This window comes from Passer montanus, unplaced genomic scaffold (assembly GCF_014805655.1).
Source record: "Passer montanus isolate IOZ18808 unplaced genomic scaffold, ASM1480565v1 scaffold93, whole genome shotgun sequence".
NCBI classification, from domain to species: domain Eukaryota; kingdom Metazoa; phylum Chordata; class Aves; order Passeriformes; family Passeridae; genus Passer; species Passer montanus.
Window position 1 is genome coordinate 2,214,777 of NW_024374701.1, and position 19,007 is coordinate 2,233,783.

The 19,007-nt window shown below is 51.1% G+C and overlaps 3 protein-coding genes and 1 long non-coding RNA gene across 8 annotated transcripts in view; 2 read left to right on the forward strand and 2 right to left on the reverse strand.

The window, feature by feature from the left end:
* The window catches only part of ST7L (suppression of tumorigenicity 7 like), a 22,635-nt gene extending 22,197 nt beyond the window's left edge, over positions 1-438 (reverse strand). For all 3 annotated transcript variants that reach the window (XM_039695848.1, XM_039695842.1, XM_039695847.1), the window contains exon 1: positions 411-438. In XM_039695848.1, coding sequence (XP_039551782.1) covers positions 411-423 — 13 coding nt within the window. In that variant the 5' untranslated portion in view covers positions 424-438. The remainder of the gene's footprint in view (positions 1-410) is intronic.
* A 14-nt stretch (positions 439-452) lies between these two features.
* CAPZA1 (capping actin protein of muscle Z-line subunit alpha 1) lies at positions 453-11,299 on the forward strand. Its single transcript, XM_039695849.1, has 10 exons — positions 453-572; positions 4,288-4,351; positions 4,591-4,642; positions 5,457-5,520; positions 6,843-7,049; positions 7,434-7,513; positions 7,935-8,013; positions 8,508-8,579; positions 9,158-9,220; positions 9,795-11,299. The coding sequence occupies exons 1-10, from the start codon at positions 534-536 to the stop codon at positions 9,933-9,935; spliced, it is 861 nt and encodes a 286-aa protein (XP_039551783.1). The 5' UTR covers positions 453-533; the 3' UTR covers positions 9,936-11,299.
* On the reverse strand, positions 10,661-13,082 carry LOC120495904. Its single transcript, XR_005626178.1, has 2 exons — positions 12,220-13,082; positions 10,661-11,717 (listed from the first exon to the last, which is right to left on the reverse strand). It is a non-coding gene; the product is annotated as an uncharacterized LOC120495904 (long non-coding RNA).
* Positions 11,679-18,936, forward strand: MOV10 (Mov10 RISC complex RNA helicase). 3 transcript variants are annotated; one of them, XM_039695838.1, is made up of 22 exons: positions 11,679-12,425; positions 13,104-13,197; positions 13,293-13,426; positions 13,508-13,746; positions 13,828-14,068; positions 14,238-14,360; positions 14,449-14,602; positions 14,679-14,833; positions 14,954-15,130; positions 15,215-15,362; positions 15,453-15,614; positions 15,708-15,811; positions 16,044-16,141; positions 16,218-16,337; positions 16,426-16,528; positions 16,730-16,853; positions 16,927-17,118; positions 17,247-17,321; positions 17,403-17,528; positions 17,711-17,799; positions 17,929-18,049; positions 18,209-18,936. In XM_039695838.1, exons 1-21 carry the CDS (start codon positions 12,292-12,294, stop codon positions 18,041-18,043), a joined length of 2,907 nt encoding a protein of 968 aa, XP_039551772.1. In that variant the 5' UTR covers positions 11,679-12,291; the 3' UTR covers positions 18,044-18,049; positions 18,209-18,936. The 3 variants fall into 3 exon arrangements, with proteins under 3 accessions (XP_039551772.1, XP_039551775.1, XP_039551774.1); XM_039695841.1 differs by having other exon boundaries at positions 18,360-18,936; XM_039695840.1 differs by having other exon boundaries at positions 17,929-18,330.
* The last annotated feature ends 71 nt before the right edge of the window (positions 18,937-19,007 follow it).

Here is a 19,007-nt window from a genome sequence, read left to right on the forward strand (position 1 = left end):
GGCGGGACGGGCAGCGGGGCGGGGCTCCGCCGGCGCGGGCGGCGCGCTCACCGGCCCCATCGCTGCTGCTCAGGGCGCAGCGCGCACCGATCGCCCCCCACAGCACAGCCGGGGTGCCCGGGGGCTCCGGGACGCGGCGGCTCCGCCGTAGCCGTGCTGCCGGCGGCGAAAATCCTGCCCGTCCCTGTGATGGCGGCAGCACGGCGTCTGCCCGCAGCTACGATGGCGGCGGCCGCGCTTCCGGTCTACGGCTCCCGGCCGTCTCAGCCCACGGGGCACGCCGGGACGACCAGAGCGGCGCTGCTGTGGGCAGCCTGTTCGTCGAGTCCATCACCGCTGCTCCGCCCGAGCATATCTCACACGATGACCGGGAGGCGGCGGTTCTGTCAGCCGGGACCGCGAGAACCCACCCGTTTCTACCATGGCGGCCAGGCGGCGTCTGCCCGCAGCTAAGATGGCGGCAGCAGCGCGTTCGGCGCGCCGCCCGGCGCTCCCGGCATGCCCCGCGCGGGGCCGGGCACACAGCTGCCAAGATGGCGGACCTGGAGGAGCGGGTGTCGGATGAGGAGAAGGTAAAGGAAGGGCTGGCCGTCCCTCCGCTGCGGGCCTGCGCCGCTGCCCCCGGCAGCGCACTGGGTGGGGAGTGCTGGGCAAGCTCGCCTGGTGCCCGTGTGCCGGCCTGCGAGTGCTTCGGGGCGGGCGGGCTCCCGAGACCACCGGGCCGCCGCCGCCCGGCTGAAGGACCAGCTGTTCCTTTCCAGCAGCGCTTTGCCTTCCGACTTCCTCACTGCCTTCCTTCCGATTTCCTCACTGCCTTCCGATTTCCTCATTGCCTTCCGATTTCCTCACTGCCTTCCTTCCGATTTCCTCACTGCCTTCCGATTTCCTCACTGCCTTCCGATTTCCTCACTGCCTTCCGATTTCCTCATTGCCTTCCTTCCGATTTCCTCACCGCCTCGGTGCAGCTGATGGGTCTTGGCCGGGCGTTGTGCATGAAAATGGGCAGTCTCAGCCTAAACCAGGGCAGGTTTAGGTTGGACGTCAGGAGGAGCTTAACAGAAAGGGCGATCAGACATTGGAGGGGCTGGAGCTCCCATCCCTGGTCAAGGAAGGACCGGAGGTGGCTCCTAGTGCTGTGCTCTTGTTGACAGGGTGGGAGTCAGTCACAGGTAGCTCGCTTGGTGATCCTGAAGGTCTTTCCCAGCCAAAATGATTTGGTGAAAATGTATTTTCTGTGCTGCTTTTCCCAAATCAGCAAAGTAACAGGGTGTCTGCAAGGTGCTTTGCAGCTCTTCACTTCTTGAACACCCTCTGAGTGTGTTGTTGCATTTTCTGCTCGCCCCAGCTGCTGACAGGGACTTTGATGTAGACCCTGAGAATTCTGCTGGATCAAAGGACTGAGTCGGAGCAAATAGAGCCATACTTATTTTGGGAAATGAGCAGTTTGATCTTCTTGTGTAGGAATGTGGAGAAAGTTGCATACTCCCAAGTTCTCTGCTGGGTCATACGCTGTTGTCTGCACACAGCAGTTTAAAAATGCACTATTACTTTCCTTGCATCATGGAAGTGTTACACTCAGTGCTTGCTTTGTTTCTTAGCATTCTGGAGCAGTTGTCAGGATCATGGATCTTCAAGGATCCTACAAGTCCAGCAGTTGCTTTCATTTTTCCCTTAAAGTGCATTTTCAGCTTCATTTCAGTGACACCATTTGTGAAACAAGCAGGGCTTTAGAGGTGCAGTTCATCTATTAGTCAGTATTTTAGGTGATGTTGTTTGGAATAAGTATTCCAGAGCAGAATATGGCCTTTAGAACACTCAATTTCAACCAACTCCGTGCCTCACAGAGGCAGAGAAGGATACCCTTAAAGGAGGATCTGAAAGAGAAACATGCAGCAAAGATTTACTGCAGTGTGTGACTGTTCAGATGAGTCTAGAACCTTATATATGTTAATTTTTTAAGTTTGAGTTTACCTTAAAGCAAAAAACCCCAAAAATGTTAGTTGAGGAACAATATTAATTCCTTCCGTCCTCCAAGCTTCACTCCTTTATTCTCTTTGGGTGTATTTTAGGTAGGAGATTAATTTCTCAGCCAGGCTGGGAGAGCTGGGGTGTCCAGTCTGGAGAGGAGAAGGCGCCAGGAGACTTTGGATCCCCTTCCAGCACCTGAAGGGGCTCCAGGAGAGCTGGGGGGGGACAGGACAGGGGGGAGCAGCTTCCCACTGCCAGAGGGCAGGGCTGGATACTGGGAATTGGGAATTGTTCCTGGCACGGTGGGCAGCCCTGGCACAGCTGTGCTGCCCCTGGATCCCTGGCAGTGCCAAGGCCAGGCTGGGCAGGGCTGGGAGCACCTGGGGCAGGGGAGGGTGTCCCTGCCACGGCACTGGGTGGCATTTAAGGTCCCTTCCAACCCAGCCAGTCTGGGATTCTGGGATTTTCTTGTAAGTTCTTCTGAAATCTGCCCTGTTTTGCTCACTCTGCTGCTGTTCTGCCAGTTTAAGCTAACGGCTGAGCAGCTTCCCTTCCCCTCAGACACTTTCCCCATTTTAGAAGCAGGAAGTTGGTGCTGCAGAGCTGAAATGACACCTGAAATGGCCCCGGGGGCCAGGAAATGGGGCAGGTTGCAGAAAGTCCTATTTTGGTGTTTCTGCAGAGGAGCATCCTGACACCACCCTCCAATCAGCCAGCTCCGAAAACCAGCAACCATTCAAGTGCTTGACATTTCAAATTAATCACTCCCCAGCCTGCTTCCTGCACCCCTGCTTTCAGTAGTTTGATTGAAATGTTTTGTATTTTCTTGATCTGTGAGAGGCAGGGCAAGGGATAATTACCCAAGTGAACACTTTCCCCTTGCAGCCTTTGCTTTGTTCAGAACTGGCTTTGTAATAATGTTTGATTGAAGTGCAGCACGTGGTGTCCCTTCAGAAATCTTCCAGCTTTTTGGGGCAGACTCTGAGCAAAGTCCACTGAGGATATGGAGCTGCAGGGTCTCCATCACCATCCAAATTTCTGACAGTGAAATTCGACAATATTGTGGCAGCAATCTGTGCTAATTACAGCTCTCTAAATAGTGAAAGTTTTCAGTTTAAGAGCTCTATTTTTAGAATTACTGTACATTTAGCAACCTAAAACCAGAAAATAAAGAGAAAATGGTTTTTGTCCTGCATCGTATCAATTACACAAGATACTGTCTTTTTAATGTGTTCTTTGTATTGCTTCATTTCTTCAGGCACAAATAATGTATATCTATTTTTTGAAGTCATTGCTAATTTGGAAGGCAGTCTATTTTTATCTGAGGCTCAATCCAGTTAAGGCAGAGTTGTTACTTGATCCTGTTGGAATAAGGCAATTACCTTTTGTTTGGAAAAGTGTTTATTCTTTTCATGGCTTGCTTTAAATAATTATGTGACAAACAATACAAACAATTTCACATTAAAACAGGGAACACTGTTGAGAGGAGTTATTTTCAGCTCTGGTAATAACTCATGTGAAGCAGTTACATACGTATAAATATATATATATACACCTAATTCTTTGTTTTGCTGCTCAAAGTGAAATGTAGAAAGTAATCAGAGTAGTAATGAGCAATTCTGCAGTCACTTTCAATAAATGTCTTGTTAGACCAGAGAGGCTCATTGGTCAGCTTTGTTAGCTGGAAATGTTGGCTGTCAGAGGAAATGGACGTTTTTATTATTCTAAGGGAGAGGTTTAATTTTGTGGCATTTCCTTTTTCATTTCTTCCAAGATCTTTCTATTCCCTTTGGTCCTGTAAAAGCCATAAAAGATTTTATAATGAAAACCATAAACTCTTACCAATTCCAGCAGAATCAATATTTGGGCCACCTAAATTCTAACAGTGCAAGACGTGTATATTGGATTTCGGAACACATTACAATTTTATTACACTTTTAGAAGAGACAGGGTTTTTCTTTTCCAGATTCAGAGTTTCTGGACATTGAAAGTTGGCTTTTTCAGTTATTGATGCCTTCATCGTCACAGTTCCACGTGTCTTCATAGAAATCCAGAATGGTTTGGGGTGAAGATCGTCCAGTTCCACCCCTTGCCATGGGCAAGGACACTTCCCACTAGACCAGGTTGCTGCAAGCCCTGTCCCACCTTGTATGAACACTCTTACAAGACTATTTCTACGTTGACAATGCGTGCCTAGATTTCTCCCTAAATCTGCCACCTTCTGTCACTTCAGAGTTGGTTTTGTTGATGAATTGCTTCAATATGTGTGAACTCAGTAAGTTACCTTTTGTCTTTAATTACTTTTCTGCTTCATTGTAGGTGCGTATAGCTGCAAAATTCATCACTCATGCACCCCCTGGAGAGTTCAATGAAGTATTCAATGGTAAGCAATTAAGGAAAAAATTATTTGTGGTGTTTTCTTCATGTTTTATCTATTATAAGAATCTAAGGCTGTGTCACACCATACTGCTTTGAAGGTTAAGTGGCATGGGAAAGCATGCAGTCCTTCCTTACTAGTTCTGCCTAATGAAATTATTTCATCTTTTAATGTTTGCATTTGTACAGTTGAAAATAAAGTGCATTAAAAAATCCAGTAACACACCTGGACCCTTTCTTCTCCAGATGTCCGGTTATTGCTCAACAATGACAATCTTCTCAGGGAAGGAGCAGCACAGTAAGTACTGACATTTCAAACACATAAATTACCATCAGAGATCCTTCTGTTTTCTTGTACCCATCACTCTGTGACAAAGAGAACCATGTGCTGTATTCAGAGCAATCTTACGTGATTCCTTAGCCCACCTAACAAAATACATAATGAAAGGTGTGGATGATTCCTTTTAAAAGCCCTAAATTGGAATTTGTGCTGTATAAAACTGACAGGAAGGCATTCTGCCAAAAAGTTTCACTCCGCAGCAGCAGAAATGTCTGAACATGTTGAATCATCTGATTTATACAGTAAGTGAGGCCTGAAATACTGATTAATCCATAGCCTAAGTTTAGAAAAAGAACTGCCCTCAATAAAAACTTTTCAAAATTTGTTGTTTACTTCCACAGCTTCATCAGAAGATGCTTAAAGATTACACATACAGGCTTTTTGATGCTAAGATCTATTTCAAGCTAGGTGACATGTCAGTCAGCAAGTCTTTACATAAGAAAATTGTTTTACATATCCGTCTATTCATTTGTTTACCTTGCTTCTGTCTAAATTGTATCTGGGGTGTTCCTGTTTTGCCTTGGCTTGCTCACATTTCCCCAGGCTATCTGCTGTTCTACTTTTGAACTCTGTATTTTCCTGGCCATTGCTAAACAAACCTGGTTTTAGACCTGGGGTTTATAGCTATCTACAGTAAAAGGTACTGGAAAATCTTTTAACAGTGCTTGTGTGTATTGTTTGCCCAATTAAGTTGATGTTTGCTGTGAGCTTACTTGAGTCAGAATAAATGTGCATGTGCAGCTAAAGTTCATGTTCCTCTGGTCCTCTGCAGTGCATTTGCACAGTACAACATGGATCAGTTCACTCCAGTGAAGATAGAAGGGTACGAGGATCAGGTGAGAGGAAACTTTGTACACTGGGGGTTGTATTACTGCACGGTGAAAAAGCAATAAAACTGTTCTTTCATCAGGATGTTGGCTCACAAGTCAATGTCACCATCAGCTGACTCACTCACTCTGCTCACAAGGTACCAGCCCTCCTCCTTCCCCCACATATCACTGTGACAAACTTCCTTTGATAAGAGCAAAGCATAACCAAGATATTCTCTAAGTTCTGTGTTGTACTACTTAGTAAATCCAATTCATTGTTCCTTAAAGCTCCATGCTGAACTCACTGGAATTTTACTTGAGTATGAGTGATTAAAGATTACTGTCTATTTAAAGCTGACTTACAAATCCTTATGTTGCTACTTGCTTACAGTTCCTACTGACAATTGGTAATAAATTCTTAAAAGTTTGTTTGGTTTATTTTCTGCAATTTTAATCCATTCCCAGCTACCCTAAAAAACAAACTTATCTTTGTTTATACCAAATCATTGATTTGGTGTAGTGATTATACCTAATACTATCCAGTCTATGCCAGCAAAACAAGTTATTTCAGGGGTTTTTTTAGTTCTTTTTTTTAGAACAGACAGCAAGTCGTAGAGAAGCCAGAAAGCTGCCTGACCATCTGCTCTGTTCTCTGAGCCAAGCTCTGACCCAGCTTTTCTAGTGTCCCAGATATGTTTATGGGAGTATGGGAGGCATATATTAAGAAGGCTGTTCATAGAAATAGCTTTGATGAATAAGTTACTGTACGACCTGCAAAAAAAAAACCCAACAAAAACCCACCCCAATAAAGTTAATATTTGGGAAGCCAGAGAATTAAGGCAAAAAAGAAAAAAAGAAGGCAATGTGCAATGCTGCTTTACTGTCTGCTTTAGTTATATTTTAGAAGTAGTCAAATCTATGTACCCTTCTTGCCCAGAAGTAGAGCTATTGCAAAACATGAAACATGGCAATAAATGGTAGATTTCAGAGCAAAAGTCTCTGTTTCCTTTAGTAACAAAGAAGGAAAATAGCTAAAATCAATTTAAATGCAAAGCAACCTGTTTGTATTGTAAGGATACCCAACTTTAAGCCAAATTTATACATTATTATAGTTCAGCCTTTTCTGGGACAGAAGTTGAAGTGCAGTATTACTGTGGAGAGCACAGAGTTACCTTCAGCCTCACAACAACTACTAATTTAAATTATTACCAAAAATATTTGCTTTTCTTTACGTGACCTTATAGCTCAATGAAAGAACCAATTGTAACACTGATATGCAAGTAGGGGAAAATGCAAAATAACACATCTATATCAGCCTAAATGTATCATCATTTCAACTTCTATTCCAGGTCTTAATCACAGAACACGGTGATCTGGGCAATGGCAGATTTTTAGACCCAAGAAACAAGCTTTCTTTTAAGTTTGATCACTTAAGGAAAGAAGCAAGTGATCCCCAGCCCGAGGACACAGAATCGGCTTTAAAACCATGGAGAGATGCCTGTGACAGTGCACTGAGAGCCTACGTCAAAGATCATTACCCCAATGGCTTCTGCACTGTTGAGTATCCATCTTGTTTCCCTGAAGGTGTATGCCTCTGAGTCAGTCAGTCCCAGAGCAGACTCTGCTGGACAGAGCTGTTGGAATTCTCCATCCTCTCTAGCATTTTGGCTAACTTTGGAATGATGTGTTCCAAAGAGGGTGCAACTGTCTTGGTATGCACACAGAGGTAAAGATGAATTAGACCCTTGTCATGGCAGGACTGCCAAGACCTTCACACCTACCCATAGTAAGATGCCTGCCAGGGGAGGTGTTGGACAATGTAACTCATGCATGTTCCCAGTGAGGTACCACCTCAGCAGCCTGCACCTGCTGCCAAGAACAGAGATTAAGAATGCCTTTCCTTAGCTCTTGGGCCTTTTTAACTCTTTTTCTAAATACAGGTTTATGGTAAATCTATAGATGGACAGCAGACAATAATTGCCTGTATTGAGAGCCACCAGTTTCAGCCCAAAAACTTCTGGTAAGATTATTTCAACTTAGTGTGTTTTCTTCCTTTGCCTGGTTCCTCAAACCAGCCCATCCTCTAGCTCTGACACGGTCTGAAGGACAGGGAGTTTTGGGCTTCCCAAGAAGTTCTTTTCCTTCTGTAGTCTGTTTTCCTTGCAGCCCCCTTGGCACTTACCAAACTCTTCCTGTGACCTCTCTGGAGGAAAAGGCATTAGCAGAGCTGGATAGATACTCCTTTACATCTCTGGAGCTTCTGTGTACTGAAGCTGCATTATATTCAGCTGGGCTGCAGAAATTTAACTCCATGCCATCTAAAGCACTAAATCCCATGTGGTATTGGTGATAAGACATCAGAAACAACTTGGTTGTTAATTTTGTTCTTTTTGCTGTTAGAGCTTCTTGGAACTAGTTTTTCATGCTTTGATTACTTTTAGGAACGGGCGTTGGAGATCAGAATGGAAGTTTACCATCACACCACCAACAGCTCAAGTGGCTGCAGTGCTCAAAATCCAGGTGAGTTATTTTTCCTGGCAGTAACAGGAGAAGCTGCATTCTGCTTCTCTTACACAAATGCATTTGGTTCAGAGTAAGATCCTGAAATGCAGCAGAGATGTCCTTCTCAAGTCAGGATGTTACTAAACTAAACAATTCAAGAAAGTAATTCTTAAATCTACTATTCCAGGAATAGTCTCAGATCTGGCCTGTGGTTTATTATGTAGCATTACCCCATAGGCCTCCACTTTGCTTCACTTCATAAGGCTAAAACCTCTGCCTTGAGTCTTTTATAATTGCTCCTAGCTCAGCTCTAGGCATTTACTGATTAACATAATCTTGAACAGTCCTGACAAAGAATGAAACCTTTTAGATAATCTATCCTGCTTTTAGTCTCCATGTAAGCAGAGAAGACTGGCACGATGCTCTGTTGTGGCATTTTAATAGCATTTGGGGGCTCAGGAATTCTGGAGGGAATGATCATCATAAAACCTGCATTCTGTCTTTTTGTCCAGGTGCATTACTATGAAGATGGCAACGTCCAGCTGGTTAGTCACAAAGACATTCAGGACTCTGTACAGGTGTCAGTAAGTATGCTAAAGGATCTTTATGATAAGCAGCTGTTTTCATTCCTTTAACAGCTCATGAAGCATGCACTGCTGTGACTGCATTCTCTTGACTTTAAAGTAATTTTAGGGTGAACAGTCAATGTGGTGTTTAGAGTCACGTAGGAATCCCAGATTCCCAACTGCTTAAAATTCAGTCTTATTACAAAGTCTGTGTTGGGAAGCTTCTCTTGGAAGTTAGGGTTAAAAAGGACAGAATATGCTTTTCTGTCTCTGTGCAAGGGAAAGAAACAGTAAGACATATGCTAAGGGAAATCAAGAAATCCTCTAGTATGGTAGAGGGAGCAGCAGCTGCAAAGTGAATCATTTTACCATGAAAGTCCACTTCCTTTTTGCTCACTAGGGTGCAGCTTTGTTCCAGTTTGGAGCACAAGCTCTACCCACTATGTAGTAAGTGAAAGGAATCCAGCTACAACCACAAGGCACAAGCTGATGATGTTACCTACTTTATCTATACTCAGCCTATCATTTGAGAAGAAATCTATTGTGTAGCTTTTGTAAGTTGCTCTTAAACATGCAGTTATTTTTTTCCTTTGCAGAGTGATGTCCAAACTGCTAAGGAGTTTATTAAGATCATAGAAAATGCAGAAAACGAGTACCAGGTAAGGTCAGTGGTAGTTAAATAAAGCACAGAATTGTATCGGTCTCCATTTGCAGTTAATGGAAACATGGAAAACTGACCTCTGGTTCTGTTCCTGGCTGTAAGAATTACTGAGAAAAGGGCAGTAGTGTTTGTTTAAAAAATACAGTTATGAAGCTGTACGGTTACAAAGCTGTGTTGTAATTAACTATCAAGTTACTGTATGGTTTTTTAAAAGGTTACAAATGATACCTGGAACAAGCATGGGAGGGGAGTGGGTGAGTCAATGTATTTTCCTCTGTGACAGTTAAAAATACTGAGGAGGAAATTTGTGCAACAGCTTGTGCATTGTCCCAGCCTCTGTGCAAGGAGACTGGAAAGAGATAAAGTCAGTGAAAGACCTAAGGAGATGCTGCTACATTAGAGGGGAGGTGAATAGAAAACCTTTGACTTGCACAAATGCTGATGACTGCATTATTAATTTAGTTAATAGTGTGCCTTACAGCTTATAGAAAGGAGTTTGTGGCTTTAATGCTAAGTTGAGCTGTCTCATAGTGTTTTATGCGTGCCCTAACCAAATCTGCTTGCCCTTGCAGACAGCAATCAGTGAAAACTACCAAACTATGTCAGACACCACTTTCAAAGCCTTACGCCGGCAGCTGCCCGTCACCCGCACCAAGATTGACTGGAACAAAATCCTCAGCTACAAGATTGGCAAAGAAATGCAGAATGCTTAATGCAGAAACGAGGAGGTGTATGAAACAGTCGTGTGCAAAAAAACAAATATGGTCCTATGCCAAGTAGATGGTTTTCAAACCAGAGCAGCATTTTTTAGGGCTTTCAAAGTTAACAGGTTTTCTAGCCTGAGAGGGAACCGTGGAACAAATAGTTGTCTTTGTGTTTTGTGTTTCCTGCCACATAAACTTCCTGTTGTAGCTGCATTTAATAGGTCATTTAAATTCAGCCATTCGTGGCTCAGAAGTATAGCTGTTTTCAGTCACTGGCTGGAAAACTTCCTAGCTGGAAAAGCCCTATTATTACCCCAGGAGAGGGTGCAGAGAGTTCCCTTCACCTGTATCCAGCACTCCAGGTATCCAGTAAGTTTGTCAAACCTGCCAAGAGCTCACGGCGCTGCAAGACACAGTAAGTGCAAGACAGTGAGTCCTCGTGTATCCTTATTCCCAACCTCCACAAAGCAGATGCCTGCAGGCTTAGATTTTGCTGTAGAAAATGAGTTTACAGGATCCTTTACAGAATTCCCTACTGACCCAGCTCTTCTGGGGGCGTAACTTTTTTTTAATCTGAAGATTTGAGCCATGTTCCCTAAAAGTGAACATCTTTCTTCTCCCCTCCCTCATGTACGTACGGTTACCAGACATCTGCATTTTTACAGAACTACAAGATGAGTCACTGCTGATCCACAAGGGCTGGATGGTGATTAAAAATGCAAATGTCTACAAAATAATAGGTATGTTGTGCTTTAATGCTTTGTGGCAGGTTCATAGATTTGTATCACAGGTGTATGGATGGATAGTGTACAAAATAAATAAACTTGCACCAAAGTGAAAGAAAAAATCCTTTCCATTTGTCTCAGTTGTGGACAGTTTCTTGTCATGCTTAGAAGGGACTTTGGAATTAATCTCTTCTACATGCTTGCTCTGCATTACTGTTTTCCCCCTCTGACATCAAAACTAGCAGTCATAACAGTTTCTGTGAAGGGGAGGATGAAGAGATAGACATACGCCTTTCAGATCTTGGAACAGAGATTCACTACAAAGTGAACCTCCTTCGGTGAACTCCCTTTGCTTTGTTTGCACTTGGTTATCACTGGGCGCCTTGCAGGTTCTGGTTCTTAAACTGGCTCATGTCTTCTTGTTTTTAAATACACAAAGGAAAAAGGGTTGGGAAGAGAAGGGGTGGGGTTGCCTGTGCATTACACTTCAGGTTTTGCACATAATGCCGCAAAATAAGTGTTTATCCTTTGTGGGGTTTATCTAATTAAAATATATTTGTATTTGCTGCTGAGACTGACAATTCATCCCTCAGGCATCCTCTGTATCAACCAGTCTAGTGCAAATACACCAGTCTTTGTTTAAAGCCATTTGTGTCTGTTCTTTCGTGGTCTCACTCCTGTTAATTCCTGAAGTCTAGGAAGTGTTGGCATCACCATCCCTGAAAGTGTTCAAAATGTGAATGTGGCACTTGACCTGGTTTAGTGCTGATCACAGTGGTGGGGCTGGGTCGATGGTTGGACTTTAATGATCTCAAAGGTCTTTTCCAACATCAACAGTTCTGTGATTAAGGCAGGGATGGTATCAGCCAGACCCATGGGTGATGCTCCAACCCTGGTACACAGGGGAACTGGAGGGCTGAGGTTCCAAACTGAAACAATCACAGAGCTTTAATGCAGCTCCCCACCCTGGAAAAAAGGCAGCCAGGAGTTCATTGCACTCACCCTCGGTGTCTTTAACACCTGCTTCAGACACTCCTGGCTGTATCCCACACGGGCCAAAGCAGGGCTGTTTGGAGGGTTTGCACAGGACAGTTTGAGAGGCTGCTCCTGGGGCAGCACCCAGGGGAGATGAAAGCTTGTGTGGGCCTCAGGTGCTGTGGGCTGCGGCCCTGGACCCATCCAGGAAATCGCTGCAGCAATTCCAAGAATGTGAAGCCGGAGCGGGGCCCAAGATAAGACTGCACACAACAGCTCTTATCTGCCTCAAGGCTAGCCTGCTCCTGGGTCACGCTGCAAGCCCTTCACCGCCGCTGCTCCAGCCGTAGGAGCGCTTCTATCGCTTTGTCCTTCTCCGAATCTTTAGCTAATCATCCTGCAGACCGGCCGGTTCCCTGCCTGCCTCCTGGCCCCTCTCCCCCCGGCTGCGGACCCGGCTGCGCTGTCCCGTGCCGGCCCCGATCCGCCCCGTGCCGGGCGGGCCGGCCCGCAGCCCCACGGTCTCTTTCGCTTTCGTTTCTCCCTGCGCGACCAGCCCTGGCTCAGCCCAGCCCAGCCCAGCCCGGCTTAACCTGGCACTCCTGGACGCGGCACCATCTCGGCTCGGCACGGCTCGGCTCGGCTCGGCTCGGCTCGGCTCAACCATGCCGCGGTTCAGCGTAGCGGAGGCCAGTCTTTGGGGGCATCAGTTCGTGCAGTTCCTGCAGGACACGGGCCGGGAGCAGACAAGCCTGCGGGAAGCGCTGCGGACCATCTACAACCAGGAGTTCCGGGGCAGGTGAGAGCCCTCGGCCAGACCCGGCAGCCTCACCTGGGACAGAGCCCGGGCCAGCATCCCCAGTCACGGGTCCCCAGCAGCATCACTGGGGTCCCCAAGCTCGTCTGTGTCTCCAAAGCCCTGCTGGGATGATCCCCAGCTCCACGGGCCCCCAGCTGCCTGGGGATGGCCTTGGGCACGCTCTGCCCACCATACTCCCCCACCTCACCCGCTGGCACCAATCACGCTGGCCCTTGTGCAATACCACCGCTGTTAATCATTGGCAAAGCCAGGGCTCGGGGCACTGGTGGGACTGAGAGGAGGTACTGGGGAATCATCGCTGCTGGGAGCGCAGTGGCAGTGCCAGCTCAGCTCCTGAGCATGGCATGGGCAGGGACTGCATGGCTGTCACTGCAGGCAGTGATGCAGTGGGACAGCTGCAATGGCTGTGGCATAGCTGGGACAGGGATGGCACAGCACGGACTTGCTGGAGCAGCCAGCAGGGATGTAAGATTTGCACACACCACTGGGAAGCCCAAGTCCTCCTTCCTCTCCAGGAGCAGAGGGGACCTGCTGAGAGCCCCCTCACTGCAGCCTCAGTGTCCTGCTTCATCTTCCCACTTGCCTCACCTCAGCTGCCTGTGCCCACGGCAGCCGGGCCACACTGTCCCACACAAACCCTCTCCCTTGGCTCCACAGGACTGATGCAAGGACGCCAAATTTTTCCTGCATGTTGTACGCACTGAAGACAACCCACCAGGTTCAGGTGCGCGGAGAGGTGGTGAAATTCAAGGTGAGCTCACGCTGGGGCAGTGCCCACCAGGACTGGCTCCTCAGGAGTCCCCTGCAGAATCCCAGGGCCACGCTGATTCTGGCTGCTCCTTGCAGGTGACGAGGCACGTGGTGGTGGCAGACCAGTACCGGCGACCCAGAAGGAATGCACAGACGTCCGTGTCCACGTCTGCCTCAGGACAGCAGCTCAGCTCCACCCCACAAATGCCCCAGAGCTATGCCAGGCAGTGGTATGACCAGCAGCACCCCACCTCGGCATGTCCCTTGGATCCCCCACCTGGCTGGGAAAGCCTGACCCTCCCTCCCCACAGGGCTGAGCTCATTCGTGGGAAGCATGGGGTAGAGATCGTCTCAGACCATGACCAGGGCGACGGGAACATCCGCTTCCCAGTGGAGCCGGGTGAGCCCCGCACAGTCACTGTGCTGGTGCAGAACCGTGGCACAGAGGTGGTGACACTGCAGCGCTTCCAGCCACGCCAGCAGGCACAGGAGCTCTCCTTCACCGATGAGCAAGAGGCAGTGCAGGGCCAGTCCCTGCTGTTGCACCCAGGTGGGTCCCATCCCGTCCCCTGCCCCGTGCCCTGCCCTGCAGAGAGGATGCAGGACCCAGCCTCACCACTTCGCCCCGCAGGTGGGATGTACCCCATCCAGGTGCGGTGCCTCACCACCTGCAATGGGCACTTCAGTGCTGTGGTGTTCTTCGAGTTCACCAAGGAGCCAGACGTGTCCTTCAGCATCTCACGCTACGTTGCTGCCATTGCCGAGAGCCAGCTGGCCAAGGACCTGCGGCCCTCGGCACCCTTCCAGCCCTACGAGGCCAGCCTCCAGCGCCACGTCACAGTGATCACCGAGGATGGCATCCCCCCTGACAGGTATGTGGGGGGCTCACCCGCTGCCATCCTGAGCAGAGGGGCCCAGCCTGTTCTCCAGCCAGGACAAGGTTCAGCTCCTTGACAGTTCTTCAGCCCTGCACCATGGCTGGTGACAGTGGGGTTGGGGACACCATGTAGTCCCTGAAGCACTGCTGTCCCCTCCACGCAGCTCCCTGAAAAATGAACTGGAGAGGGAGATCCCTCTGGGCACCTACCACTACCCAAAGAGCCTCAAGGACACGATCGTGCTCGGACCCAACAACAGTGCCAGCTCCAGCTGGGCTGCCATGCGGTGAGTGCCAAGGGCTGAGAGCAATGCTGAGGTGTTCCTTGAGTGCCAAGCTGTCCCTGGGACACAATGACATTGCTGCTGCCCTCAGCTCGCTGCTGGAAGCACCTCTGCAGGCTGAGAACTACTACCAGAAATTCCAGCTGCTGCTGCACCTGGAGGAGATTCAGATGGAGGTTGACATCCGGCGCTACGACATGCAGGATGTGACCATGGTGCAGGACAGGGCGCTGCTGGTTCTCGATGTGCGTGGGGGGCTGGGGCATGGGAGGGGTGCTGGCACTCCCAGAGTGCCTGGCATCACACTGGCCCTTTGGACAGGTGCCTGGCGTGGCCGAGAACCGCCCGTCCGTGCTGAGAGGGGACCACCTGTTTGCCCACCTGAGCAGCGAGCGGGACCGCTCCCCACTCGTGCGCTACAAGGGCTACGTGCACAGCGTGGAGCTGGAGAAGGTCAGGCTGGGCTTCTCCTCCAAGTGAGTGGTGTCTGCTCCCAGCAGCCTTTCTCAGAGATGCCAAAGGCCAGGAGTGGGTTGGAGAGGGTCAGGAGGGCATGGGGGCGTGCCCCGTGCCCTCCTCACACCACTCCTTCCCAGGCTGCAGAAGAAGTTTGTGAACAACCTGAAGTTCGACGTGACCTTCACCTTCAGCCGGCTGCCGCTGCAGGTCCAGCACCGGGCTGCAGTCCTGGCCACGCGCCGGGGCTTGTTCAGCCTCCTCTTCCCCTCCGCCTCCAGCCACAAGTCCCTGTTCTCTGGCCCCTTCCAGCCCCGGTGAGTCCCAGATGTGCAGGGTGGGAGGGTCTGGGGGATGAGGGGATGGAGGGAATGGAGGCAGCGCAGCCTCTGCTCCCGCAGGTGGTTCAACCGCAAGCTGGAGAGCAACGAGGAGCAGCGCAGAGCTGTGACCCACATCGTGACAGGGGTGTCCCGGCCAGCCCCATACCTCATCTTTGGCCCTCCTGGCACTGGCAAGACAGTCACTATGGTGGAGGCCATCAAGCAGGTGGGTGGCCGGTACCCAAACCCAGCCCTGAGCATTGCTGCCCATTCTCATCCGTGGGGCTCAATGCTGTCACCTCCTCCTCCCACCCAGGTGTGGACGTGCTTCAAAGATGCCCGTATCCTGGCCTGTGCCCCCTCCAACAGTGCTGCAGACCTGCTGTGCCAGTGCCTCATCAAGGACATTGCCCCTCAGAATGTCTACAGGCTCATCGCCAGCTCCAGGAACTGCAGGGAAGTGCCCCCTGATATCATGGTAGGTCCCTGCCCCTCCACCCTGAAATCCTGACAGACATCTGGGGTGGCGTCCCCCAGGATCATGGGACCTCACCCAATGCCTGCACTCCAGCCCTGCTGCAACTGGGATGATGAGCAGAGCAGCTACGTGTACCCAAGCAAGGAGAGCCTGAGGCGCTACCGGATTATCATCACCACACTGGTGACAGCAGGAAGGTCAGAGGAGCTGGGGTTGTCCCCAGCATCCATGGCAGGTGGACCCAGGGCTGCCTTTCAGCCAGGCTGTGAGGGCAGTCCCTCTGGTACTCAGCAGGGAGGGGTTGGAGGAGGGCAGGCAGCAGCGGGGGAAATCCCTCCTATGTGGGAGGATGAGGATGAAGGGTGGGAGAGGAAGGATGGCCAGGTGGGGCAGGATGCTGAGGACAGCCTCATTCCATCTCTCCTCCAGGCTGGTGTCAGCCAATTTTCCCCCTGGGTATTTCTCCCACGTCTTCATCGACGAGTGCGGGCACGCGGTAGAGCCGGAGAGCCTCGTCGCCATCGCGGGTGAGTGGTGCCTGGCTGCTGACTCTGCATGGCCTGGGCTCCCTCCCATTCCCTGCTGAGCTCCCCCTCTTCCCAGGACTCCTGGCTCCCATGGATGAGGAGACCAACCCCAATGGGGGGCAGCTGGTGCTGGCAGGAGACCCCAAGCAGCTGGGCCCCGTCCTGACCTCCCCACTGGCCATCCAGTATGGTCTGGGTGAGTAGGGAGAGGAGTGGGAGTGCTGCGGGCACCCCACAGGGGCTGAGTGGCCTTGTGGGGAGCCACAGGATATCACTGGGCACAGGCACCTCGCTGCTGGAGAGGCTGATGCTGCACAACCCCTTGTACAAGAAGTCGAGTGGAGGATACGACCCACAGTTCATCACCAAACTGCTCTGGAACTACAGGTGGGGACAGGGATGGAGCAGGAAGGGATCGGAGCAGGCAGGGATTGGTGAGCACGGCGCTCCAGGACCTGTCCCCCAGAGCCTCAGAGTGCCCCAGCTGGTGTGGGAGATGGGAGTGCATCTGCTGTCCTGGCTGCACGGTGCCTGAGAGGGTTCTGGACCCACACGGCACCCACCCTGGCACGGTCCTGCCTCTCCCAGGTCCCACGAGGCCATTCTCAGGATCCCCAACGAGCTCTTCTATGACAACGAGCTGAAGGTGTCCAGGAGCAATGGGCTTGACGTCCGGAACCTGTATTGTACTTGGGAGGAGCTTCCCAAAAAAGTGAGTGGAGGGACTGACCCAGGGGGTTCCCCGAGGCACAGGCAGAGCAGAGCCAAATGTTCTCCATCCCCAGGGCTTCCCCATCATCTTCCATGGGGTTTGTGGGGAAGACCAGAGAGAGGCCAGGAGTCCCTCATTCTTCAACACGGCCGAAATTGAGGTGCTGGTGCACTACCTCAAGAAGCTGCTGCAGAGCCGGGGCAGGGGCAGCTGCCCCAGTGTGTCCCCCAAGGAGATCGGCATCATCTCCCCCTACAGGAAGCAGGTGAGGGAGGCAGGGCACGGGCAGAGACCTCCCCAAGGGACAGGGGGCACTGGGATGGATGGGCAGCCCCGGGGCTGGCACAAGGATGGCCCTGTGGTGGCTGGATTTTGCCACGTGCCTCCACTCAGGTGGAGAAGATCCGGAAAGCCATCAGCTCCCTGGATCCCGATCTGCAGAAGCTGCCGGACATCAGCCAGCTGAAGGTACGTCCTGGGCATGGAGGAGAGAGGAGCCCCTGGAGCCCAGGGGTGCTCCTGGCCCCTCACCTGTTGTCCCTGCCCCAGGTGGGCTCTGTGGAAGAGTTCCAGGGCCAGGAGCGGCAGGTGATCCTCATCTCCACCGTGCGCAGCTGCAGCACGTACCTCCAGTTCGACCAGACCTTCAGGCTGGGCTTCCTCAAGAACCCCAAGGTACCACCTAGCCCCGAGCAGACCCTTCCCCTTGGCATGCCCTTCTTCCCTCTGGTTCTCACGGGCAGGTGGAGCTGCTCTGGGTGCTCAGTGCCACACCAGAGCTGCCTGCAGCCAGGTGGGGCTGTGAGACGATGAGAGATGTTGCAGCCAGGTAAAGCTCTCTGGCTTGTCCTCTTCAGAGGCTCAACGTGGCCATCACCAGGGCCAAGGCTCTGCTGATCGTGGTGGGTAATCCGACCGTGCTCAGCAAGGACGACCACTGGGCCAGGTGAGCTGCTCCTGGCCCTGCCACTGACGGGGCTCAGCAGCACCTGCCCTTTCCTGCTGCCTGGCCATGCCCCCTGCCACAGAGCAGCGAGGCTGGTGCCACCTCGTGCCCCTCCCTGTGCACCTGCAGGTTCCTCAGGTACTGCAAGGAACAGGGGGGCTACACCGGGTACCCCTACGAGGACGAGAGCTCAGCTGAGGACAGACTCGCCAACGACCTCCACGCGCTGCAGCTCAGTGTTTAGCACCAGGTGAGCAGAGCTGGGCACTGCCCTGGGGCCCTGACACCAGCAGGCTGCCAGGTTACATGCCAGCACCCCGGGGGCAGCAGCATGGCCAGGTAAAGCTGGGGCACTGGGAGGCTTCTCCTGCCCCAAATGCAACAGGACTTACAGCAGGTTTTTGCTTAGGGCTTGCATGTCTCCATCTCGAAGTCAGACCCAGCTCTGCCGTGAGGTTTCTCTGCAGGAGATGCACCTGGGAAGGGAGGAGAAGCCCCATAAGGTGCATCCCCCTCAGCCTGTCCCTAGCCTGCAGCAGCTCCTGTTTTTTCTGTCTCAGTTCCGGGGTGCTCCATGCATCCCTGTGCAGATGGAGCTGAACCCACTGGACTAGGTGTTGCCAGCCTTTGCTGCCAGCCACGAAGCCCAACCAGCATCAGACTGGGACAACTCTCCATTTTAATCATTTTTTACATGTCTGTGGAAAAACTATTCTCTGTGACTGGTCCCACCATTCAGTGAAAGACTCTGGCCTCCAGAGAGCCCCACCGTGTGCACAGGGGAGCTCACTGCTGCTGTGATGGGTGACTGGGGAGGGCAGGGACCTGGTCTGGGACAGGCTGGCTCAGCTCTCCACTGGGCAGCTGCCTGGCCTGAGAGCTGGCATGGCTGAGCAGGCACCCTATTTCCCTTGAATAAATGTTTAAAGAAAAGCAGTGTACTGTTGAGTCCTAGGTGGGCCTTGCTTGCACAGACAGAGCAGCACCAGGCTCACTGCAGCCCTGCCCTGAGCTGCTCCAGAGGCAGGATGGCTCCAGCAGTGAAGGCAGTGCCCATCACCCAGGGACTGGGTACAGCTGGGAAGCTCCTGCCTGGCCCTTCCCATGTAATCTGCTCTTTTGCAAGTGCAGGGCACCGAGCCCTGATCCTCCAGCAGCAGCTAAAGCAACAGGGGCTAGGGGCCAGGCCAGTCCCCACCCTGCAGCAC